A 26,450-nucleotide genomic window follows, 5' to 3' on the forward strand; every position below is an offset into this window, starting at 1 on the left:
TCTCTGAAATATGCTCCTTTAAGGACCTCCTATGTGGTATGTTTTTGTCTATCGTTTGTAAACACAATACGACAAAGAATGATTTTGGTTCAGTGACAAGGGAACTAGCTATTTGCATGTCATGAGGTCTAAGGGAAACAAACTGACCCTCAACCTTCTTCTGCAGAGCCAAAATCTGATGGGATCCTCAAATAGCTTTGGCAGATTATTCTGTTTATTTTGGATTTAATGAATGCTTATTTCTGTGAAAGCTAATCTATTTTCCCCCTTTATTATGCTACACAAGTCATAAGAAGCAGCAGCTTGAAACCAAATGTGAGTATTGTAGTAACTCCTTTCCCTTATTATTTACCTTTCCACTGTTTTATTTGATAGTTTTTAAATATTTAAGTCGATATACCAGGTAACCAATTTAAAGTTTATGAACAACTAAGCAAGAACCTTTTCTCTTTGGTCATAGATTAATTGACTTTTTTGTTCAGTTTCTAGTAGTGTTTTGTTTTAATTACTTTTATATAACTGATGGGATTTGTGACAGAGACATGAAAGTACATTTTTCTTAAGAATAGTACTACATTTTTCTTTAAATTGGCTGAGCTCGTATACTTTAGATGCATCTTCCTAGGACTGCCTACAGAATTCCATGAACGTATTCAAACAATCTTGGTTGTATGTGCCATGAAGCACTCCCAAGATTTTTGCTGGTTTAACTGTTATCAATTTATTAATTTTTAAAAATTAGATAACTAGGATTTACTGTGCTAACTCCAAGAAACCAACCAATAAACTGTAGATGCTGTTTTCTTCTATACATACATACAATATGATGGGGGCTAATTTAGCTACAACTAATCAGGAGAAAGATCTTGGAGTCATCGTGTATAGTTCTCTGAAGACGTCCATGCAGTGTGCAGCGGCAGTCAAAAAAGCAAACGGGATGTTTGGAATCATTAAAAAAGGGAGAGAGAATAAGACGGAGAATATCTTATTGCCCTTATATAAATCCATGGTATGCCCACATCTTGAATACTGCGTACAGATGTGGTCCCGTCATCTCAAAAAAGATATACTGGCTTTAGAAAAGGGCAACTCAAATGATTAGGGGTTTGGAACGGGTCCCATATGAGGAGAGATTAAAGAGGCTAGGACTTTTCATCATGGAAAAGAGACTAAGGGGGGATATGATAGAGGTATATAAAATCAGGAGTGGTGTGGAGAAAGTGAAGAAGGAAAAGTTATTTACTTGTTCCTATAATATAAGAACTAGAGGCCACCAAATGAAATTAATGGGTAGCAGGTTTAAAACAAATAAAAGGAAGTTCTTCACTCAGCACACAGTCAACCTGTGGAACTCCTTGCCTGAGGAGGTTGTGAAGGCTAGGACTATAACAGGGTTTAAAAGAGAACTAGATAAGTTCATGGAGGTTAAGTTCATTAATGGCTATTAGCCTGGATGGGGAAGGAATGGTGTTCCTAACCTCTGTTTGTCAAAGGGTGGAGATGGATGGCAGGAGAGAGATCACTAGATCATTACCTTTATGTTCACACCCTCTAGGGCACCTGGCATTGGCCACTGTCGGTAGACAGGATACTGGGCTGGATGGACCTTTGGTCTGACCCAGTATGGCCGTTCTTATGTTCTACTAGCCAACTTTCATAGTACCTGCCAGTGAGAGCAAGCGCTCAAATGTACCTTTACGATGAGGTAGATCACTTTTTTAGACCCAAAGTTACTTTCATCGCATATAGTGGAATGTTCTTGTTGTATATTTAATGTAAAATTAACTCTAAAATTTAGAGTTTAGACAAAGTTTAGACATGATATAAATCTACATCAAACATTATTTCATCCTTTTTCCTCCACTATTATGTTATGTCTGAGTCTCAGCTTTTTAAAGTTCTCTGCCACAGATTTGGGACTTGAAGTGTTAAGAACTATATTGAAAGGACATGCCAGTGCTTAGTAAAAAGTGTTCTTTTCACACTGTCTGTTCACACTGTCACATTAAAAAGCTTTATGGATAATGAGATTAAATTTTTCCGTAATTTTAAAGTCAACAACTTATATTAATCGCTGTACTATCAGATTTTATGTATGTAGTACATTCAGTCAATTTTTCTTTTACTAATAAGTCCCAAAATCATACTTTGATAAAACTGTCAAACGCAATTTAGATTGTAATCAAATGACTTTTCTAAAATACACTATTTTTGTAGCTTTCCTTATTTTCAGCAGATCTGTTACGTGCCTAAAGCTTAACACAGAACCTCTTATATTAAGAAAACAACTTTGTGCTGTCTGTTTTGTTCACATCTAATATTCATTCCCACATTTGTCTTCATTATGTATGATTACTTGACATTTCTTGAAATATTTTAACAGAACAGGCTGGAACAGATTTATATATTAACATTATCACATTGCTGACAGTCTTGCCATATAATTTTATTGCACTGTCACAAAAGTCACTTAGATTTAAGACTGCATAATTTGTAGAAATTTAAGATGGCATGTGAACCTTCTTGAAAGAGTAAAGAGAAATGAAATAATATGCTGTTTGAAAGAGACTCTGACCAGTTTTGACCCATGGTGTCTCAACGTTATTTGCAGGCAGACAAGTTTAAAGATTTTATTGATTGATTGGTGGACATTGTAAGGTTCAGAGTCAGTTGTCCTTTTGGCCACAGTTTTCCTTTTGCTGATAAATCCAGTTTTCTTTCAATTTCTTGGCTTTTACTTTTATGGTTGAATTTTACTTCTCATAAAAGTTGAAGTCTAACAGCATTGGCTAACTGTGGATAAAAAGAGGGAAAAATGCGAACTCTCCAGAAGAGTTCTTCCAATAATGTAAAGTTTTAAGTCAAGGGGTGAAATCCTAGCCCCATTCAAATCAATACAAAACTCCCATTGACTTCAATAGGGCCAAGTTTTCATCTGAGGGTTGGGGCCAAGAGCCTTAGGAATGGGATCATCCTTAATTCTTGTAGACATTTCCCTGCTGGTTGGCTGAGAAATGAGATTGTGTAGAACTCCCATTGAATCAATTCCCTTCCAGTCTAGCTATCCTATGGAGCCCCAAACACTGAGTTTGCAGAGTGGAATGATGCATTGCATCTTATGTTCTACTTGTCTCTCTCTCGGGGGGGGGGGGGAACTGGGCATCCAAAAATATTTAGGTGGCTTTTGAAAATCTCAGCCCATATATTTAAACTTTACCTTCTTGAAAAATCCTATAGAATTGAAGAGGGGTAAAATTATTAAGGTTTCACAGAAATGTAATAGGGCAGCATAGAAGTTACTCCACAAATAGAGGGAATTTAATGGAGAATTATATAAACTATCCCACAGAATTCTATAGCAGGGATATAGTCTTCTATGAAATTGTACAGTGTGGTCCAAAAAAGTAGTGGCTGAATCTCCCCATTGTTTCCAGTTTCCTTTTCTTAGAGCTAAAGCTTTTATTTGACTCTAGTTAATATGACTTCTTCAAAACTTTCCTTCTATTTGCATCTTGCTTTGTCCCACCTTTCGCAGGCCTCTGCCCTTGAGTTGTGTTGTTTTTTAATTTTCCCTCGTCAGGTTCTTCATCACTTCAGTGTTCCTTCCTACTCCCCACACCAGCTAAAATTCTAGACCTTGTCATTTCAGTAGGTTTTCTGAAATACAGCAGTGTTGTCCTGTGGTTTATAACTCTTTAAGCAACTTAATAGTTACCACTAAAATGGTGTTTGTAACTCTCCATTTACTCTCGCAGTGCAAGGGTACTTCTCTCTCCACCACCTGTGGAGTGCATTTTTACTTTTGTGTTTTAATTTGTCCTATTTAATTTTTAAATAGGTCCATCTGAATTTGTTTTACATCCATCTAAGTATGAATAAGTTCTTCTGGTTCCATTAGGTATGGGACTCTGGTTCTCCTTTCTCATTTGATCTCTTAGTTGAGGTATTGTGTGTTAATTATCTATGTTCTGATTAAATTTGCTGAATTAAGGTCAAATGCCTGCCATAATTAAATTTCTGTACCTGAATTCTGTACTCTCCAACTAGCACCACCCCACAGTTGCTGTGTACATGGGGCTGTGGTATGTATCCTGTTATGCAGCTCCAGTGTAGCAATGTTCTTAAAATAAATATGGGGTCAAGAGCAACATTACACCCTGCTGTAAGCCCACATATTTAGTTACATTTATCCAAGGGCCAAACTTCACCATTTGCTTTGTGAAAAGCTGGTGGAAATGATGTTTCACCATTGAATAAAATCAGGAATATCAGTGTTTTGCATATGATACACATACTCTTAAACTAGCAAATGCTGATGTGCACAACTCTATTCCCATGTCCACTTAGGATTACTATTAAGAGGCAACAGGATGAGTAGGATTTCCAGCACCTCCGCAGGACAGGAAGCTCAGTTGACTGAGTTTCTTACACTATTTTCTGTGGTAACGAGGTTAGGTCATGTAGTACAGGAAAGAAACATTTTGAACTTAGGTTCTCAAAGGTAAGTCCTTTCAAGGCAGTTTGTTTCATGTACCAGAGTGGAATGCAGAGTATTATATTCCTATTTGGGAAAAAATATTTCTTTTGATCTACATTTCAGAAAGACTCTGGGAATGGGTGCCTCATTAAGAAGCAGAAAAATAGTGCTTTAGGCCCCCTTCTACACTGGTGGTGGTTTTAAATCTCCCATCATTGTTTTAGCTCTGGGTGAACCTTCTATTTCTACCAGTCTGTCTGTCTGGGCTGATACCAAAAAAAAATAAAAAGCACCTTCTCTTCTTCTTCGAGTGATTGCTCATGTGTATTCCACAATAGGAGTGCGTACTCGCCACGTGCACCGGTGCTGGAAGTTTTTCCCCTAGCAGTACCTCCAAGGGGAGCACCCCCGGCGACTCCTGGAGTGGCGCCTGCCTGGCGCAGTATAAGGGGAGCGGAGTGCTCCCCCCACCCTCAGTTCCTTTTTGCTGCCAGTGAAGGTGCGTTGGAACTACTCTGCTTCAGCTTTGCTGTCGCTTGTCCCCAGAACCGTTTGTTCGTTCAGCGTTAGTACCTGTAGTTAGTTAGCTGTTTAGTTCATCACTGACACTGGGCCAGGGCATGCCCCAGGGTTTAAGTCGTGCAGCTCTTGTAGGCGTTCTATTCCATATCAGTGAAAGATGCAAGATTTGCAAGTCGTTTAAGCCTCAGACCAAGAGAAAGGGACATTAGGCTCCGGCCCATCCTGATGGAGTCGGCGCTGACCCCGGCACACCTCTCTGAACTGGCACCACGGTGTCAGTACGTGGCGACCCTCCAGTGCCATCGACCAGTCAGCACCGCTTCCCATCCACAGGGCATGCCAAGAGCGCCAGGAAGACTCCCGCTTCCCAGCAGCACCAAGGGAAGTCTGGGACAGAGGCTAGGCCCATGTCGGGCAGTCCTCGATCCCCACCAGGCCCCAGGCCTCCAACTCACATTGAGCGGAGTAGCCCGGCTCCTTCAGAACAGGCCTCTCTGGATGCCATCCACGCCTGAAGCCCTCCAGGTGGCCCGGGACGTTATGTCCAAGCCGATGCCTGGAGCGCTGCTGATGTCGGCCCTGCACTCCAGAGGCAAGCCGCCACTGGGATCTCCGCAGTTGCCTCTAGCCCGGTACCAGTCTCCATCGAGGGAACATTCCCAATGCTGATCACCACCCAGAGATCACTCGGTGCAGAGTCCCTAGTGGATCGCCCTCGATGCTGACCAGACCTGGCTGGGTTCTGTCCAGCCGGGACTCGTGGCACCGCTCGTACTTAAGGAGCGAATATTGGCGGGACTGTGGTGGGTGTTGCTATCGGTCCTCATCTCGGAGAGGGTACTGCAGTTGATCACAGCATGGTCGTCGATGCTGTTCCCGCTTGGACTCCCACTCCAAGTCTCCGCCAAGACATCATAGCTCCTGGCATCGATCGCCGGCGTTTCACCATCGCAGGTCCACCCGTCGAGGCCGTTCGCGGAGCAGCTGTTACTGCTGGTACCAGTCCTCCACGTCAAGATTGCAGTCCCGTGGCTGTTGTGGATCCCAGCACCGCCGCTTCTCTCGGTCCAGAGACAGCAGCAGATCTTATGCCAGCCCAGTCTCCATTCGTAGCCATCCTTCGATGGGCCAGGCCAGCCAACTCGAACAGCCGGCCCCGCCGGTGCCACGGCAGGTGCAGTGGCACTGAGCATCGTGGCCGGCCCAATGGTACCAGTGGGCACTGTGGCCTCCAGTGCAGCCCCCAGCGGGAGCTCGCTTGGTGGCCAGAGCTTCGGAGGCACCATCAGCCTCCCTCTCCAGACCCCCGAGAAAGGAGGCGGCGGAACATGCATCCTCGGCACCATGCCCAGAGTCCAACCAGGTGGTGGACCCTCTGGTGCTGGCCGATACCGCACCGGCCTCTTCGCCCCGCCCAGAGGAGGCGATTGTGGCCCCGCCCCCCTCCATCCAGCAGGAGGACTTCAGGGCCCACCAAGAACTCTTAAAGAGGGTGGCAGCAAGCCTCCACCTCCATGCAGAGGAGATGGAGGAGCCCTCAGACTCCCTGTTTAACGTGTTGTCCCCATGGGTAGGGTGGTCTTGCCTCTCCATGAAGGGGTGGCTAAGATTTCAAATGCCCTGTGGCAAACTCCAGCCTTGTTAGCCCCCATCTCTAAAAAGGTGGAACGCAAATACTTTGTACCCACTAAGGGGCATGAGTACTTGTATACCCACCCGGCACCCAACTCCCTGGTGGTCGAGTTGGTCAACCACAGGGAACGGCAGGGTCAGCCAGCCCCGACGCCAAAGAACAAAGACTCTCGGAGACTGGACTCTTTCAGAAGGAAAGTTTATTTGTCTTTGAGCTTCCAGTTACGAGTGGCAAACCATCAGGCTCTCCTGGGCCAGTATGAATTCAATCTGTGGGGCTCCCTGTCCAAGTTTGAGGACTCCCTCCAGAAGCATGATAGGAAGGAGTTCAAGGCTCTAGTGGAGGAAGGGGCAGCAGCCGCTAGGGCCTCCGTGCAGGCAGCCTCGGATGCTGTGGACACAGCCACACCATCGGTGGCCTCCGCGGTGTCCATGAGACAGGCGTCATGGCTCCTGCTCTCTGGGCTGTCCAGCGAGGCACAGTCTTCCATGCAGGATCTCCCATTTGATGGGAAAGCTCTGTTTGCGAAGGAAAGAGATACAAGGCTGCATGGCATGAAAGGCTCCTGCACGACCCTCCAGATTCGGGGCCTCTATGTCCTGGCTCCGGCAAAACCTAAGTTCAAGCCGCAGCAGACTCCCACCCAGGCTGCCCTCCCGAAGTATGAGGCTGTCCATAAGAAGAAGTGGGACTATAAGAGACTCCCTCAGAGGAAGTCTGGGCCTGCCCCCCCAAGCCTGGGTCTTCCAAGGGCAAGCAGGAAGGGAAAAGGCATTTTTGATGGGACGCTCGGACACACCTCACCAGTCCTCCTCAGGGATCCATACCCAATAAAGCTTCCCTTCTCCAACTGGTTGTGTGCTTTCCTCCCGGAATGGTTGCAGCTAACCTCGGATCGATGGGTCTTCAACAACATCTCCCGAGGTTACACCCTCCAGTTTACTTCCTCCCCACCTAACCACCCCCCACCCCAGTCCCCCTTGGGGGACCCCTTGCACGTAGCTCTGCTCAAGCAGGAGGTGGGGTGGCTCCTAGGTCTAGGAGCGATTGAGGCGGTGCCTGAGGAGTTCATGAGCAAGGGCTATTACTCCCGTTATTTCCTTATCCCGAAGGCAAAGCGGGGCACAGGCCCATCCTGGACCTCCAAGTTCTGAACCAGTACAGGGTGAAGCTCAAGTTCCTCATGGTCTCCCTGGCCTCCATCATCCCCTCCCTGGATCCCGGGGACTGGTACACTGCCCTTGATCTATAAGACGCGTACTTCCACATCCACATATTCGAGGGGCACAGGCGCTTCCTCCATTTCGTGGTGGGACAGAGTCATTACCAATTCACGGTCCTCCCATTTGGTCTGTCCACTGCCCCCAGGGTGTTTACAAAATGCATGTTGGTGGTAGCCTACCTCAGGCGGCAGAGGGGTCCAGATATTTCCCTATCTGGATGATTGGCTTGTCAAGGGCACATCCCGGTCGCAGGTGAGGGATCACGTGGCGCTCCTCTTGTCCACGTGCACTGCCTTGGGCCTGTTGGTAAACAACACCAAGTCCACGTTAGTCCTGGTCCAACGCATAGAGTTTATTGGGGCACTCCTGGATGCAGTGTTGGCCAGGGCCCCTCTCCCGCCAGACAGATTCGAGACCCTGAAAGGTCTCCTCAATTCAGTCACAAGGTTCCCGGTGACAACAGCCAGGATTTGCCTACAATGCTTGGGTCACATGTTGGTGTGCACGTACGTGATCTGTCACGCCAGACTCTGGATGAGGCCTCTCTAGCTCTGGTTGGTCTCAAAGTTCTCCCAGGCCACAGACAGGATGGACAAGGTCTTCACCATGCCAGAGTCTGTGATCACCTCCCTATGGTGGTGGTCCACCACAAACAACATGCTCCAAGGGGTCCCATTCAAGGACAGGGCCCTGTCATTGGAGCTGGTGTCCGATGCATCAGACCTGGGTTGGGGGGCCGATGTGGGGAACTTTCAGACCCAAGGCCTGTGGTCGGCTCAAGATCTGACCAGACCTTACATATAAACGTCAAGGTGCGGCTGGCGTGTATGGCCTTCCGCTCACACCTGGAGGGTAAGGTAGTCAGGGTCCTCACAGACAACACAGCCTCAATGTTCTATATCAACAGGCAAGGCGGGGCCTGATCCTCTGCCGCAAAGCCCTTAGGCTGTGGGACTTCTGTATATTCCATGACATCCACCTGAAGGCTTTCCACCTACCGGGCGCCCAGAACAAGAGGGCGGATCGCTTGAGCAGGGACTTTTCCTTGCAATACGAGTGATCCCTCAACCCAGAAGAGGCCCACTGGCTCTTCTGAAGGTGCAGAACTCCCCAGGTGGACCTGTTCGCAACTCGGCAGAACCGGCTATGCCCCCAGTTCTGCTCTGGGGGGGCCAGGGGAGGGGCGCTATCTCCGATGCCTTTCTCCTATCCTGGTCAGGCTGGCTTCTCTATGCCTTTCCCGCTTTCCCTCTAATTGGCAGGGTCCTGGAGAAGATAAAGACGGACAAGGCCCAGTTCCTCCTGATTGCCCCAGCGTGGCCCAGGCAGCATTGTTACGGGACCCTCACGGGCCTGGCAGTAGCTCCGCCATGGCCGTTGCCACTCCACCCGGACCTGCTCCCTCAGGACCAGGGCCGCCTCCTCCACCCCAACCTGATGGCTCTTCACCTCGCAGCATGGCTGCTCAGTGGTTCGGTGGAGAGGAAAGCACGTACTCAGAGCAGGATCAGTGCATCCTCCTCAAAAGTAGACAGCCCTCCACTCGCCACGCTTATTTGGTGAAGTGGTCCCAGTTTTCTAGGTGGACGGCAGACCAGGGTGTCTCCCCGGTGACCGCCCCAATCCATCTTATCCTTGATTATCTCCTCCACCTGAGGGCCCAGGCCCTGGCACCCTCGTCAGTCAAGGTGCACCTGGCAGCCATGTCGGCCTTCCATCCGCCGGTGCAAGGGCACATGGTATTTTCCCATGCTATGACTGGCTGGTTCCTTAAGAGTTTGGACCACCTTTTTCCATATTCTAGACCCCCGGTCCCGCAGTGTGACCTAAACCTGGTGTTGGCTCATCTCACGGGGCCCCCGTTTGAACCACTGGCCATGTGCTCCTGGTCTCACCTCTCGTGGAAGGTGGCCTTCCTGGTTGCAATCATGTCGGCCAGGCGAGTCTCGGAGCTCAGGGCCCTGACCTTTGAGCCGCCGTACATGGTTTTTCATAAAGACAAGGTCCAACTCCGCCCACGCCCCGTGTTCCTCCCGAAGGTGGTCTCCGCCTGCCACATGGGTCAGGACATTTTTCTACTGGTCCTCTGCCCCAAACCTCACGCATCCAGTGAGGAGTGCCATCTCCACATGCTCGACGTGTGGCAGGCTCTGGCTCTCTATCTCGAGCAGACCAGGCCCTTCAGAAAGTCCTTGCAACTGTTCGTCGCCGCAGCTGAGTCCGCGAGGGGCCAGCCGATTTCCACTCAGCGGCTTTCCAATCGGATCACTTTGTGTATCCATTCCTGTTATGAGTTGGTGGGTGTCCCCCCCACCACCCATTGTGAGGGCACACTCGTCTCGAGTGCAGGCCTCGTCAGCTGCCTTTGTGGCCTACGTCCCCATCCAGGACATTTGTACGGCTGCCACGTGGTCTTCGGTTCACACATTCACGTCGAACTATGCAATCATTCCCCAAACCAGGGATGACGCCGGGTTTGGCAGGGCTGTCCTCCGTCCTGGGAACTTGTAAACTCCTATCAACCTCCAACAGATAGCTTGGAATCACCTATTGTGGAACACACATGAGCAATCACTCGAAGAAGAAAAAACAGTTACCTTTTCCATAACTGGTGTTCTTCGAGATGTGTTGCTCATATCTATTCCACATCCCACCCTCCTTCACCTCTTTCAGAGTTGTCTGGCAAGTAGGAACTGAGGGTGGGGGAAGCGCGCAGCTCCCCTTATATCGTGCCAGGCAGGCGCCACTCCAGGGGTTGTGGGGAGCGCTCCCCCCTACGGGTACTGCTAGGGGAAAAGCTTCCAGCACCAGTGCATGTTGCAAGCACGCACACCTATTGTGGAATAGACATGAGCAACACATCTCGAAGAACACCAGTTATGGAAAAGGTAACGGTCTTTTTTTCTCATTGGAGCGATGCAGCTCAGTCTTTGCTCTGTCCCTGTATAGTCACATGCCAAAAATAAATTATTAATTCTGTAATCATTAGAGAGGGAGGGACTAGTAATTACTGCAGTGTTAGTTGTGTTGTGATAGGATGCAGGGTTCCAGTTGGGATTGAGACCCCATTGTGCTTGGTGCTATACTGAAACGTAGGAAAACATGGTCCTTAATATGAAGAGTTTACAAAGTAAGGCCAAATTCAGCAAATGCTCACATATATCATTTGACCCCTATAAAGTCAATGGGATTACTCACATCAGTAAAGTTACATGTGCATAAGGGTTTCCAGGATCAGGGCCTAATTTTCCACAAGGCACATCAAGTGAGTGTAACGTACAGTCAGAAGGGTTGGCAGGAGATCGCGGTTAATAATCATAGGAGTGCATGTTTACCTCAGCTTGAACTCCCACCCAAAAAGTTATTTTTGTTTAATTGCTTGTGGAGTTTTTTCCTGAAAATCCTGGGTTTCTTTCATCTTTGTTAATCTCTAGTTTTTCACCATTCTTGGTGTGGAGTCTCATAACCAGTCAATTCAATAATGGGAGAGTGGGACACAGAGAGTCTCTCCAAAGCACTCCCCATGCAGAACAGACCTGCCATGGCCCACCTAGCAATCTCCACCTAGCAATCTGTTTATAAACTGTGTGAAATATATATATGGGTTGTTGATTAATCACAGTTAACTCGTGATTAACTCATTTGATTATCTCAAAAAAATGAATTGCGTTTAAAAAAATTAATTGCGATTAATCAGTTTTAATCGCACTGTTAAACAATAGAATACCAATTGAAATTTATTAAATATTTTGTATGTTTTTCTACATTTTCATATATGTTGTATTCTGTGTTGTAATTGAAATCAGTGTATATTATTTTTGATTAACATTTTTACAGTTCAAATATTTATAAACAAAAGTATTTTTCAATTCACCTCATACAAGTACTGTAGTGCAATCTCTTTGTTGTGAAAGTGCAACTTACAAATGTAGATTTTTTTTTGTTACGTAACTGCACTCAAAAACAAAACCGTGTAAAACTTCAGAGCCTACAAGTCCACTCAGTCCTAATTCTTGTTCAGCCAATTGCTAAGACAAACCTTGCAATGCCAGCTACAACAATGCCATGAGAACACCTGTTCTCACTTTAAGGTGACATTGTGAACAAGAAGCGGGTAGCATTATCCCTGCAAATGTAAACACACTTGTTTGTCTGAGTGATTGGCTGAACAAGAAGTAGGACTGAGTAGACTTGTAGGCTCTACAATTTTACATTTGTTTTATTTTTGAAATGCAGGTTTTTTGTACATAATTCTACATTTGTAAGTTCAGCTTTCATGATAGAGATTGCACTACGGTATCTGTATTAGGTGAATTGAAAAATATTATTTCTTTTGTTTTTTACAATGCAAATACTTGTAATCAAATAAATATAAAGTGAGCACAGTACACTTTGTATTCTGTGCTGTAATTGAAATCAATATATTTTTAAAAGTAGAAAACATCAAAAATATTTAAATGGTATGTTATTATTGCTTAACGGTGCGATTAATCGTGATTACATTTTTTTAATCACTTGACAGCCCTAATATATATAGTTTGTTCATGTGTCCCACACACAGCTTTTCTGGCCCATTTAACTCTCCTCTCCACCACATACAGGACAGGATCCTATGACCGACTATTCTTATATTCACCTATATAAGCCAGTCTTTGTCATTGTTTATTTCCTGAAATGTCACCTCACTGGTTGCAACCATCTAACTGGGATTGAAATCACAAAGCTTTGTATCTGATTCATTTTTATTTGCAAAATATCTTTTTTTTTTTTTTAAGCGAACCATTTCTTTTTTCCTGAGAAAACTAGGTCAAGCCATCATAATGCAGCAGGGAGGGGAAAAATGAGTAAAAAGACCAGACAACTCCAGTACAGTAGGTGTTTTTGGTTTTGTTCTTTAGCTTTGTTTTTGTAGAGAATTACTTTCTATTTTTTGTACTTCATGGTGATTGTTTTTTTTCTATGGGGTAACCAAAGTGACTTTCAGCTATGACTTGCTTTAAGATATGCATGGTGTTTATCTTTTTTTCTTATTGTTGTTTTCAAAGCTGCTTTGCTGTGTGGCATTGGTTTTTAGAGAACCACCTCGGGGAAAAAAGTGAATCTTATAGTCACTTGCTTACTTTTTAAAAAAGGTTTTAACTAGCTTTGCACTCTCTGTTCTCAGGAGTTAGGGTACTTTTCATATTCCTGTTTATCCCTGAACTAAAATGAAGATTTTTGTCTCTGTAGCAGACGTTGCTGCACAGTGAAAGACACGGCTTATTTGGGGGTAAGGTTTTAAAGGTTGCATTCCCCTTCAGTGCCATCTACTGAGGTTCTGTTGCTTCTCATCAGTGGCAAAGGCTGTTTCACTTCATTGTCTGTAAACTTGTTGCTCCTCTCTGTATCTGAGGCGTTTTCTAGTTTCTCCCCAAGAAGGCTTCCAGTCCTGAAGGCAAGGCTGATTCTTGTTTTGGCAGATGTGTTCCTGCCAAGTAGCATTAGGACCTTGTTAACAAGCTGCCATTTCCTCAGTGGGGTTTCCCTGGTTTGTGCTGGCATTTTTTACCTTTCTTTATACCATTCTCACAATGGATTGTACAATGGACAGTCAGGTCACTGATATTGCTTATACTTTTTTAGAAGTGGGACTTCTTTGGGTGAAGGGGTTGTTCTTACAAACATCTCTGGATATTTCTCTGGTTTATGTACTATGGGTGAAATTCTAGCCCCACTGAGATCAGTGGCAAAACTCCCAGGTCAGGATTTCACCCAGTAAGTCTTCCTGTGCAACTTTTGCCTCGGTTTGATCTCTGGTTGAATGCTTTTGCTTTAGTAATTCCTAAATTTTGAGGGAGCTTTTCTTTGATTCGTCTCAGAAGGCTTGTTCTGATGATACCAATAGACTATTGATAAAGGATTACTCATGTAAAACTTTCAATTGGGCCCAAAATTGTTAACCTTTCCCACTCCCTCTTCTTTATATCCTGGAGTTCAATTTGATAGATATAAAAGTTGCATTGTTTTCTCCAAATCAATATGATGCATCAATTTTTTAATTCTTTTTAGCCATCTGTGAGCCAAATAAACACCCATTTACTGCTGGGTACTCATCTCAAAAATATCAGTTGCCTTATCTGATCTCTTCAGGTATGTCTACACAGCAAAGAAAAACCTGCAGCTGGCCCATTTCAGCCATGTTTTTTCTTTGCTGTGTAGACATACACATAGACTGCAAAGTAAAGCTTGCCAGAAAATGTTTTTTTTACATAGGAATTTTTCACTTTTCATTAAACACAAAAACCTGAAAACCAAAAATGTTCTGATTTTGGCAACGAAAAATAAAAAATTTCAGCTGAAAGATGAAAACTTTTTGGGCAAAAATATCTTTTATTATTGAATTTTTCATTTTCCATTTTCCAATGAAGACACTTTCCATTATGATTTTTGTTTAGTCAAAAATCCAAATTTCCAAAGGAGAAAAGTGACAGAAAAATTTCAACGGCCCTACTACAAAAAGACGTCTTTCTTCCAAGAATATTGAAAGCATGATTTTTTTTATCTAAAAGTATTTAAATTTCAGAAGACAAATTCTGGAGAAATTTCCCCCATGGACAGGTTATTGCAGAGCAGGTTACTGCCAGATAGTTTCTTGCATTTGGGGGGGCGGGGGAAGGGATCGTTTTAGCCATTGTTGAAGACCAAATACTGGACCTGATGGATGTTATGGCAAGTCCTACTTTCTTCTGGCAGATTTTGAGCCAGTGTTGCCTAAGTGTTAGATCTGTTGCCCTACTGGATACTTTGGTATCTAACATGAGTGAGTTTAGCGCAGACTGACTTTTATCCATCATTGCTCATGAAAACCTCTTTATTGCTCTGTTCTGTCTCTGGAAAAGTTGAGAGCTGAAGCAGAGCTCTGAATAGATTGCCTCTTGCTGGAGCAAAGTCACTGAAATAATGCTGGGGTGAACTGAATTTGTTTAGAATTTGAGAGTAGCAAATAGGGGGAGGGCTTCAAAACTTTTTCAAACTGTATCCACTTTAAAAAAAATTCTTTGTCCTGATAAAATGAGCCAACCAGCCAGAAATTCTTCTTCCAGCAACGAAGGTTAAACCCTTAGTCTAAAGCCATATTTAGTGTATAACTGGCAAAAGACATATCTGTGGATGATATTCCACCTGAAGTAACAATGCAGAATGTAGTGAAACTAGAGTTCTCTCAATTTCTCAGATGATTAGGACTACAGCTGGTTGAAAAATGGGGGAGTTCTGCATGAAAAATTTTGATTGTGTCAAAAACCCAAAATTTTTTGGCTCAAACCAGCCAAAACCAAAAAAAATTCAGTTTGGGGGATTTTTGGGTTTTTTTTTTTTTTTTTTTTTTTTATGAAAAATTGCACATTTTCAAGGAAAGCAAGAGGACACTTTCCACTAAATTTTCACTGAATTGAAAACCCAATTCTCCATTGAAGGAAAAAGTTTTGAGGAATGTTTTCACCTCAGCCTACTTACACCTCCTTATTAATTTGAAATAAAAGAGATTTTCAGACCTTTAGATTCTTGAAAAATTGTCAGTGTATGCAAACATCCATTCTAGTTAAAAATTGAGAATGAAAAAGTAGTCTGAATGCCTCTAGGTTATGTGATAAATTAGGTATTGACATTCAAATGGAATGCAACTGAGTTTTTAAAAAACAGATTTTCTTTGTGAATGATCAGTGCCATAACCTTCCACGTTTCAGTAAACTACCACACAACCTGCTTCTTTAACAACAGGATACCAATGGGATTGCCTTTCCTCCTAAAAGAATCTAGTCCACACTATGGACTAAAGGCCAGATTTTCAAAGGTATTTAGGTGCCTAAAGATCCAGATAGATGCCCAGTGGGATTTTTAGAAGTGCCTAAGCAGGTTAGATGCCTGCTGAAAATGTGACCTTAAGACCCTGGTCCTGTAGCGCACTTAAGCAAGTGCTTAACTTTAAGTCAGTGAGCAGTCCTATTGAAATCAATAGGACTACTTACATCTATAAAGTTGAGTATATACTTAAGCACTTTGCTGCATCAGGGCCAAAGTAGGTTGCACAAGTCCTATTTTTGTTATAGGAATAGCACGCACAGACACACACACCTGCCTCCCCAAACGAAAGAAATAGTTGAGTTTTGTACAAGTGATTTTTTTAATATTTCACTTACCAGCTTCATGTCAGATTTTATCCTGGAACAATGTTTTATGGTTTTCAAAACATAATACGGACCCTTCTCTACAGAGATACAATAATACATGATTGAAGCACTTTTATTATTTCATTTACCTGTTGATGGTCATAAATCATAAATGTGCTATATAACGAGTGCCCGTGCTAGAAAATGTGACCGATACATAAAGTAGGCAAGACAAGCTATAGATAAATGAAAGCAATGAAATAAGATTGAACATTAAATTATGCAAGTCTTTCCTTGTTTTATTGCTGCTGTTTAAGATATTGGGAGTACAGCTGAGTGAAAATTTTGTAGATGAAGTTTATTCATTGAAAAATGCAGTTTTGGTCACCCTGAAACTATTTGTGAATTTGAAACAAATTTACCAAATAGTTTTGATGACTACGTCAACCACAACAAAGGTAAAGTCGAGTCACAAAGCAAGTTAGGCGCTATTCAGAAATGGCGGCGGAGGGGATGTGCCACCACCACAAGTCCCCTTATAACCTTTAGCCCAGTAATTAGTGTACTCACCTGGGATGCAAGAGACTCAGGTTTGAACCTAGATGGAACAGTTTGAACAGGAGAGATTGAGAGAGATCCAGCCCAGGATAGGCTAATGGTTAAGGCCCTCACCTGTGAGGGAGGAGACCTGGGATTAAATGGGGGTCTCCCACATCCCAAGTGAGTGCCCTGACCATTGAGATAAAGGCTATTATGGGGGCTTCTTAGAATCATAGAATATCAGGGTTGGAAGGGACCTCAGGAGGTCATCTAGTCCAACCCCCTGCTCAAAGCAGGACCCATTCCCAGTTAAATCATCCCAGCCAGGGCTTTGTCAAGCCTGACCTTAAAAACCTCTAAGGAAGGAGATTCCACCACCTCCCTAGGTAACACATTCCAGTGCTTCACCAGCCTCCTAGTGAAAAAGTTTTTCCTAATATCCAACCTAAATCTCCCCCACTGCAACTTGAGACCATTACTCCTCGTTCTGTCATCTGCTACCACTGAGAACAGTCTAGAGCCATCCTCTTTGGAACCCCCTTTCAGGCAGTTGAAAGCAGCTATCAAATCCTCCCTATTCTTCTCTTCTTAAGACTAAACACCCCCAGTTCCCTCAGCCTCTCCTCATAAGTCATGTGTTCCAGTCCCCTAATCATTTTTGTTGCCCTCCGCTGGACTCTTTCCAATTTTTCCACATCCTTCTTGTAGTGTGGGGCCCAAAACTGGACACAGTACTCCAGATGAGACCTCACCAATGTCGAATAGAGGGAAACGATCACGTCCCTTGATCGGCTGGCAATGCCCCTACTTATACATCACAAAATGTCATTTGCCTTCTTGGCAACAAGGGCACACTGTTGACTCATATCCAACTTCTCGTCCACTGTAACCCCTAGGTCCTTTTCTGTAGAACTGCTGCCGAGCCATTCGGTCCCTAGTCTGTAGCGGTGCATTGGATTCTTCCGTCCTAAGTGCAGGACTCTGCACTTGTCCTTGTTGAACCTCATCAGATTTCTTTCGGCCCAATCCTCCAATTTGTCTAGGTCCCTCTGTATCCTATCCCTACTCTCCAGCGTATCTATCACTCCTCCCAGTTTAGTGTCATCTGCAAACTTGCTGAGGGTGCAATCCACACCATCCTCCAGATCATTTATGAAGATATTGAACAAAACAGGCCCCAGGACCGACCCCTGGGGCACTCCACTTGATACCAGCTGCCAACTAGACATGGAGCCATTGATCACTACCCGTTGAGCCCGACAATCTAGCCAGCTTTCTATCCACCTTCTTCGTTGTTCCTCTTCTCCCATCCCTGTTCTATGAATCTAGCCCTTTAAAAATGCCCAGGAACTAAATGTTTTGTCCAACCTAAAATGGACTTTTTGGTGTCTTTCAATTCACCAAAAACTGTATGCACGCTCCTAAAAATAGAGATCACTTATTTAATATCAATTGAAATCCTCAATATTATTTGCACAGCAGGTAAAATTCATATTGGATAGGCTGGTGAAATCTCTAGAGGAAGAATTAAGGGAACAATAGCTTGTTGCACAGGCAATGGGAGGCAGGTTACTCCATCTTGCCTTCTCACTCGTAGGGAGAACGGTTGTAGGTACATTGGACACCCATGCCTTGTCTCTGCTGTGGTTTCAGTGTAGCTGCAGTCCTGAAAACTTTTAACATCGACATGTTTACATGTTTTAGACCAAGAGTTCTTTCCTTTTCCACTTACACGCAGCCTGAAATATGTGCTGCTTTTAGTTTTCATTTCTTCTCATGCTACGTTTGGAAAAGCATGGGCCTGGAATCCATGCACAGAGCATAACTCAGGAGTACAGCTGCTTGACATGTCCAGATTTTGAGTTTTAAACAAGTTTCTTTTTCAAACACTTAATTTTCAATTTTAAAAGATTAAGTGAAATGGTGGAGGTTTTTTGGGGAGGGATGCTTTTGGTTTGTCAATATATTGATATTCTACGTTTTGAAAAACCAGTGAACAGTTTCAAAATTCCCTTCCATTTCTTTTAACTCTCCTTTTTTTTTTTTTTTTTTTTTTTGAGCAGCTTTGGTGAAGAGGAAATAACTCCTTTCTAGACAGACAATTAGTCTACAAAGAAAGGGAGAGGTTCAAGTTAACCTCTGAAATCAGGAAAGGACAAGCAGTCCTTTGCCTGCTCCTTGCAGTAGGTTTTTAGAAACCTTAACTTAAGAGGATGACGTTTGCTTCAAGGTGGGGTACCCCCCAACACCCCAAATTTTCTGATGACTTTTGCTACAATTCTTTGAGCTGGTGAAATGCTCAGAGACCTTCATATAGAGAATAAGGAAAATAAACTCAGGGTGAATATGCAAAAGAGAAAAATTATGTTTCAAGCAAGTATGCAAGAAAACACACAATCCACTGGAAATGATGTAGGTAAATTATGTTGTCTGGGTTATCTCAGACACGTCCAGACATGGCCCTCGTAAAAGGTTTTTTCCCCTCTCAAGAGTGTTTGTTATGATGATTAATGCCACCATTGCTCTTTTTTGTTTATACCTGTTCAGAGCTGAGTAGAGAACCCTGCTTCATGCATTGTATTTGTTTGTTTGTTAAGATGTAATTCAAGGGCTACCTGTTTAAGGCAGATTAGAAAATAATCCTCTAGGGGAGCATAAAACAAATTAAACTATCATCATGTATGTACATTAATTTCTATATAATTAGGAATAAGGTACAAAACCCCAAAACATCATGTACTCTAAACAGGAACAATATATTTACAGGAAACATCAAAGTAATATTAGACATTAAAATGGTAACTTGTCTCTGCACTACGTAAACAATGACAGAAGAGAATAAGATACCTTTGTAGTTGATTCTACGCTGACCAGATTTGTGTAGTCCTCAAAAAAACTTCGGGTTAGTGAATGTCACTTCTCTGTAACTTGATGCGTTTTTTGGACTTTTAAGTCTGCACCCTTTACATAGAACATTTCCACTATGTGGAAATTCCCAGGCACATTTGCATGAGTTGTGTTCTACCTTCTGGTGAAACTGTTGGCAGAACAGCCTGCCCATGTTGTGTCCTGCTTTCATCTGCTTTATAATTTGTACTCTGACTACATTCTCAACTCTAACCCCAAAGACACCAATGCTGAAACCTTGTGAGTTACCATGGTAACTCCTCTGATTCCTCATTTAGCATATACTAGAGCTACTGTTCTTATTACTGTCGCTTACATTATACGTGCCTATTGTATAGATTAAAATGAACTGCATTTTACCTTTGTCCCCATAATAGCTGGAAAACAATATTTTCCCCAAGAAATACATAAAACTCAACATTTTACTGTGTCAAGGAAACAAGTAACCAGAGGATGGAATGCTGGAGTCAGCGTTTTTCATTCCATGAGAGTGCAAAACATCAGATCTCCAGAGAATGCCAATCTGACCTCCCAAAACACAAAGCCTAGCTTCCAACTAACTTCAAGTAAACAAATTACTGTAGAGATTAAGATCAAAGCACCAGAAAAATATTCCATTTCAACTACATGATGCTCATAACATTATTTATTTATTGGGCTGAGGCAAGCGATGGTTCAGGGAGACAGGATTTAGTTATTTTTTTATGTTGTCTTACGGTAAAAGTACTTCACAAAGATCATCCACATCTTTGTCATGAGATCTGAAAAGTCTGTCATTCTTTGTCATATCATTCCTGCTTCGTGTCCAAACATGGTATCAGTTTATCATGGGCCATATCCTGAAGTCCTTACCCAGGCAAACTCTTAGTGACATCAATGAGAGTTTTGTTTGAGGAAAAGCTGTAAGATGTGGCCCCTGCTGCTTAATTATTGTTGTGTGTGTAGGTGATATGTTGCCTTCAGCATTTTCCCAAGCAGATATGAGTTCACCCATAAAGTCTCTCTATTGCTTATGGAGGAAGGATGGTCCAGTGGTAGGGCACTGGTATTAGACTTAAAGAGATTTGGGTACAAGTCCCTCCTTGTCCATGGCCTTTGTGTGTGATCAGAAGCAGATTACAGCCACTCTGTGCCTCAGTTTCCCATGTGTAAAATAGGGATAAGAGTAATTGACTACCAGACAGGCTTAATGTGATAAATATATTAAAATACTACGGTGATGGGTGCCATATAAGTACATTAGAGAGAGAAATTTACAGCATAGATTAACCCTAAAAATCTAGTGAACCACTCCTTGAAGAAAACTAAAGCGGGGGGGGAGGATTTTATTTTACAGTAACGTAATAGCTGAATGCCATTTATTTGAACAGATGTGCATTCATATCATTTTGTGCATGACTGAAATTATTTGTCTATGCACATTGTGCTTCACAAAGCAGTGCAAGTGTGCATTAATAGCTCATCAGTGCATGCCCTGTTGTTTCTTTGTTAGCTGATGGACTGACTTAGCAGAAACAAATCGGAAATATAGCCAAGTAAGTGTGTACTTCAAAGGATGTGTATAGCTGTGACTCAGACAAAAACAATCTGACTGAGGTTCAAACCAATCCCATGTCCTTGGGAGTAGAGTCCTGCCATTCCACAGGCATGTCTCCTCCCAAGTAAGTGTGCAAGAAGTCAGGGAAGATCATCTAAATTTAACTAACCTTTGCCTTAATGAGGACTCTGTCATGGTCCTGCACCCAGTTATTATGGTGTGCATGTTTCTGTGTGTCAGTCTCTAGTGGTATGAGTACATAAGATGATCGACTTTATATACTCCTGTACTTAAGTTCATTTTTAGTAAAGCATAACAATATCCTATGTGATTCCTATTAATATTAAGGGAAGTCATGCATGTGAACCAACAGAAGAATAGGCATAAAAGGTCAGAATTTTGTAAAACAGAGTAAGTATTACCTTTGCAGGTCTACATTTCCACTGACACATCCAATAAAGGTACATGCAAAGGGAGCCTTTGTGCATAAGATGGCCATTTAGATCCATTTGTTTGTGCAAACGCCCAATATACCTATATGGTTTCAGTAATTGTTAGTGCAAGGAGAACTAAGATCTAGGGTGATAAGTTATGAAAACCATACTCAAAGTATTTAACCTGTTGTTAAGTTTAGTGATCCAGGCAAGTTGTCTTCCTTTTCTTACATGTTACATAGTTTTAGCTTTGAGAGTTAAGTATTCCTCTACTCGTAAACCCTTTTGATCAGGAAGCTTCAGCTATGATTTTTCTTGGGACTTTATTTATTACCTTCTGGCCTAAATTAGCTCTAAATCCTCTCATTGTCAAACTAAATACCTAAATAAAAATTCAACAGCACTTTATGAGCCAGATCCACAAGACCTACATTGATTTATAGCAGCCCAGGGTCTGGTAAATGATATTAATAACAATAATGTCTTTGCTGTGAGTACTATCTATATTTCATATGTTTGGATCACATTAATGGCGCAGAACACAACATATTTCATGTTTGGTTGGACGGGAGTGTAAGTTGAGATCAGTTTTGAGTGAATCTGTGTTGATGTATGTCCAGAGGTGGTGGTAAATAAACTCCCTCCATTATCTACAGAATCGTTCCCACTTCCCCCAAATTTATGTTTGCTATAGTATTGTTAGGATAATAGGCTGCACTACATGCAAAAGCAGATGACACATCTTAAAAAATTGCAACATGGCAGTTTTTACAGTTGAACTATTGCTTGGTGTGCTAAAAGAGGATGTTGATGAGACCAAAGTATGTGGAAGTCCGGCTTCAGACTCCTGTTATATGATGATCCAAGGACAGGAAACAAAATAAATCTGTAATATTATTAAGGGAGCACTTGATTCCCACTGATATGAGTTATAGATGATTTGACTTTTTTATTGCACACTGTCCTGTCTAGTGCAATGATTTAGTGGTGTTAGAAAAATAGTAAATCAATTCAGCTAAAAATGTTTTCAATTCTCAGGGACAACAAGTTTTCCACAGCTTGTGCCAAATGAACAAGCCATTATTTTTGGTCTAAGATAAGCATTCCATCTTCTTCCCCTGCCCCTTCTTCACAATCCTTGGGGAACAGAATAAAAACAGAGTCCTTGACTTTGAGTTTACTAGTGGGTATAGACAGTAGTTGTGCATTCTTGTAGTTTAAAATATTCTTTTGGATTATGTCTAACAGCCCTCAAGAAGGGAGAAAAAAGCAACAGCACTCCTGTAAACTGTAGTGTGGATTTGAGCTGCACAGTGGGTGCATGAGAGAGTATAGGAGTGAGCACCACAGCATAGAATAGATCCAGTTCTAATGTTAACTGTTTCCCCAAATGTTATTTCTTTTTGTTCTTTCTTTGTTACTTTCACCCTTTGCATTTTGTTCATCTAAGCCAGTGGTTCCCAAACTTTAACAGCCCGCGAACCCCTTTCACTAAATTGTGAAATCTCGTGAACCCCCTCCTAAAAATGAATATTTCCGGGGATTTAAGTTTAAATTTCCTCAGTGTGATGGATGCACTTTCTTTGCTCTGCATAGCTCTTGGAATTCGGGAACCACTGGAGAAAGATAGTCTCAGGTCTGGTTCAGCATCAAGTCTGTTTCTGTATTTGGTTTTCAGATGTGCATACGAGGAAAACGCTTTCTCGATTAAGTATGTTAAAAATGGTAACAAAACTGCAGCAGCTTTTTCTGCTAGAAGGGAGTGCTCGTTTCTTAAACTCAGCCAAAAGTTGATCAATGACAGATTTCTGAAACTCCTTTTCAGTTCGTAATTACAGGAGATCTCAATCAATTTCTCTTTCCTCAGTGTTCAATATCTGTGTTGAGAAAGTGGTATCATCAGAAGGGTTGTGAATCCAGTCATTATCGCCTGACATAGCTGGAAAGTATTCCCTGAAAGTTGTGCAAAGTCCTTTTAGGTGTGCAATTATATTGGTTTTAGTGCATTGATCTGCTCTCCCTGGGGCTCAGGCTGTCAGCCCTGCGCGGAGCGCTGGAGTTTGGGGTGCCGGCTCCCCCGCTCATGGGGGCACGGCTCAGGTTGCCAGCCCCAGCTGCCCTGTCCCGCTCTTCCTGGGCTCAGGCTGTCCGCCCTGCAACCAGGTCCCACCTGCTGCCTCCAATGCCCAGGATCCTCTGGCAGCTGTTAGTGAAATTTTACTGGCGAACCCCCTGTAAAGTTCGGCGAACCCCAGTTTGGGAACCACTGATCTAAGCTGTAACTTACTCCTCACTTCACTCATGCAAGAGCTCAGTTTCTGCTGCCCGAAGTCAATGAGATGTAAATACTTTGAGACCTAGTTTTCTTAAGTCCGCTGTAACTCTTTATGATTGTTGACATTAACTGCAGAATGGCCCTTAGTCATGAGCTAATCAAATGTGCAATTCAACAAGTCTAGCAGATGTGTCTGAGTTTTGCTTCACTGTGAACTTTTTGGAGTCTCTTTCCCTCATTCCCAGGAACCATGACCCAATTTTAGTAAAATATTGCTGATCCAACTAGTAATAACAAGACTGAAATAAGACTCCTTCCCCACAAGCCTCCAAAGGTTCAGCGTTTCAGATACCAAAGCTTCTATGCTTATTCAAACCCCCTTTGGCTTGTAAAACTGAGGGAAGAGAAGTGCATGAGATTGGGCTCTCAGAAGATTTATGGTATTTCCTGCATCTGGTTGACATGGAAATATTATTTTTCTCACGGTATTCTGACACTTCCAGGTCATGTTCTGGGTGGGACCTGGCAATACAGATGCATGTAAGAAAAACGGAAGACTTTTCTTCTAACAACAAAAATAAACTTGGTTTGATTCAAGGTTTATGTTGGTTTATCCCTGGTTTATACCTGGTTTATCCCTCTCGCTCTTCTTTTAAGATATCCAAGGGAAGAAGGCTGCTCAAATCTCCCTGCAGTGTCACTGATTTTATTATTACAGCGATAATCTTCACAGTGGCCAGCTAACCTGCAGTTCCTTGTCCATCTTCTATCTGTACATGGGGTTTTCCAAAAGGAAGACACATCGCAGAAAGAAAGAAACTGCCAAGGAGATTGGGGACATTCTGATGTTGGGCAGGAAAACTCTGAAAACTCATAGCACAAACCTACTTTCTCTTTGGCTTATTATCTACATAGTCATTTTGATTTGAGAGTATAGCTTTTATCCACATTGTGTGAATTTTCTGGATAATCTACTCCTCACAATGCAGTACATAAAAACATTTTATCCAATATGGTTTGGTGGTTGGGGGGAACCTCACAAACCTAGTTACTTTCTGTATGAGGCTTTGTGTCTTTATGGTCCACCTATTTTCTTCTTAATTAAATCTTCTGACTATGGCTAGTGTGGGGATAAACTCACTTTCAAATTTGATTGATTTTCCTGATATAATTCTGACATCCCAAATTACATTCAGTATGCAGGAGTGTGTTCCACCTTTTTGTGTCTCCTTGATTTTCTTTTGACTAATACCACTGAGCAAATGCGAAGGTTTATTCATTTTCTGCAAGAATAGTTCTCTCTTAGGAGTAAAGGGGAGTGGGGCAAGAAATTTAAATTGATTTCTTTCCACTCGTCTTGCCTGATCCATTTTGGCACTAACAGCAGAGGACGTGAAGGCAACAGATTTCAGGCACCAAGATTATCAGTATAAATACTAACCGACTAAACTGAAGCAATCTTCTTGTTTGGAGTTATGAAGGCAACCACTTCCTGAATATTACACATTGCTAAAGACTGCCATTTTTGTTCCCGGCTTCCAACATTAGGAATCCCAAGCATTGCAAGTAACCGAGGCAATCGCTTCCCTAAGTTGCCCCAGAAATACATTACTATCCACAGAATGATATTGTTTGGGCCTGAACTGTTTCATTCCTGTTTGTTAATTTTCCTTTCTCCCAGAACAGCTGAAGAACCAAAAAATGACAAGTAATCACTGCCATTACTGCATGGAATCCCTTCTTGGCAGGAAGTATGTATTTAGAGAAGAAAATTCTTACTGTGTTACATGTTATGATGACCTATTCGCTAACTCCTGTGAAGAATGCAAGAAGCCCATTGAATGTGATGCCAAGGTAAGCATTTAGTTCATTTTTCTGTATTTATTGAGATTGTTCATTCACAGCGCATGAAATCCGCCTCTTTGGGAGTGGGTTCCACCCAAGGCTCTCTGTGCCACAGAAGTCTTCAGAATCCCTGCACAGGTGTGAAGACCTGGATTTAGTTGTTGTACAAAGGGGAGCTGGAGCCTCTGCATCCCTGCACACCAAGGAGGGGGGCTCTATGCTGACTGGAAATATGCTGCTGCAGAAGGAAGTGTTGGGGGCAGGGACCAGAGGACCTACACTTATGTGGATGCAGTGGTGGAGAAGTCTTGAATAGAGTCTGTAGTGTAGTGGTGATCTATGGTCTACCCTCATATTAATAAGTTGATTCCATCCCTCACTGCCACTTAGTTTCCTGCATAAAGACCGCACAGTTTGGTGGGTGGGACTGGCGAGAGGGTCCACACAGTAAGCAATAGAACTACTTAATTCACTTCCACAATATTTTGTAGTATCGTCAACTTCTGATGAAAAGCATTACCTTGCTTAACAATTTTAGGATTTTATACCTCTGTCCTTTATTGTAGGACCTGAGTGCCTTCCTTATAAAATCAGTTAGCAATGCCAAAGTCCCTAGTGGACCTCCTTGAGTCTCTGGCTTTTCTCCCTTTTGGAGAGTATAAAAACTCTGGGGTTGTGTGTTTGCTTGTTGTGAGTGTTATTCCTGTTGTGGCAGAAAGGCTTGGTTATTGTAGAGAGATACCTTGGGTTGTTTAAATTTACCTAGCGCTCTCAGTAGTTGCAATCTCTCACTCTCTCCCTGCTCTACTCTCTCTTGCTGTCCCTGTAATTCAACAGATAAGATCACAGAAAACTTTAAAATAAATACTTCCAAGAGATGTCAAGTGAAAAACAACTTCACTTTGTCTGT

At 42.9% G+C, this 26,450-nt stretch overlaps 1 protein-coding gene and 1 long non-coding RNA gene across 6 annotated transcripts in view; one reads left to right on the forward strand and one right to left on the reverse strand.

Moving 5' to 3' along the window:
• The window catches only part of FHL5 (four and a half LIM domains 5), a 46,382-nt gene continuing 19,932 nt past the window's right edge, over nt 1-26,450 (forward strand). Inside the window, exons 1-2 of one of the 5 annotated variants that reach the window (XM_084622598.1) lie at nt 1-36; nt 25,377-25,549. In XM_084622598.1, the coding sequence (XP_084478724.1) occupies nt 25,397-25,549 (153 nt within the window). In that variant the 5' untranslated portion in view covers nt 1-36; nt 25,377-25,396. Of the gene's footprint in view, nt 37-281; nt 316-13,109; nt 13,125-25,376; nt 25,550-26,450 lie in introns of those variants that run through there. The other 4 variants (XM_084622599.1, XM_084622596.1, XM_084622597.1 and 1 more) reach the window with 4 other exon arrangements.
• On the reverse strand, nt 6,846-19,558 carry LOC311517612. Its single transcript, XR_014710745.1, has 3 exons — nt 19,390-19,558; nt 8,035-8,155; nt 6,846-7,150 (listed from the first exon to the last, which is right to left on the reverse strand). It is a non-coding gene; the product is annotated as an uncharacterized lncRNA (long non-coding RNA).

The sequence above is a fragment of the Lepidochelys olivacea genome, assembly GCF_965140295.1.
Source record: "Lepidochelys olivacea isolate rLepOli2 genome assembly, chromosome: 3".
NCBI lineage: Eukaryota > Metazoa > Chordata > Testudines > Cheloniidae > Lepidochelys > Lepidochelys olivacea.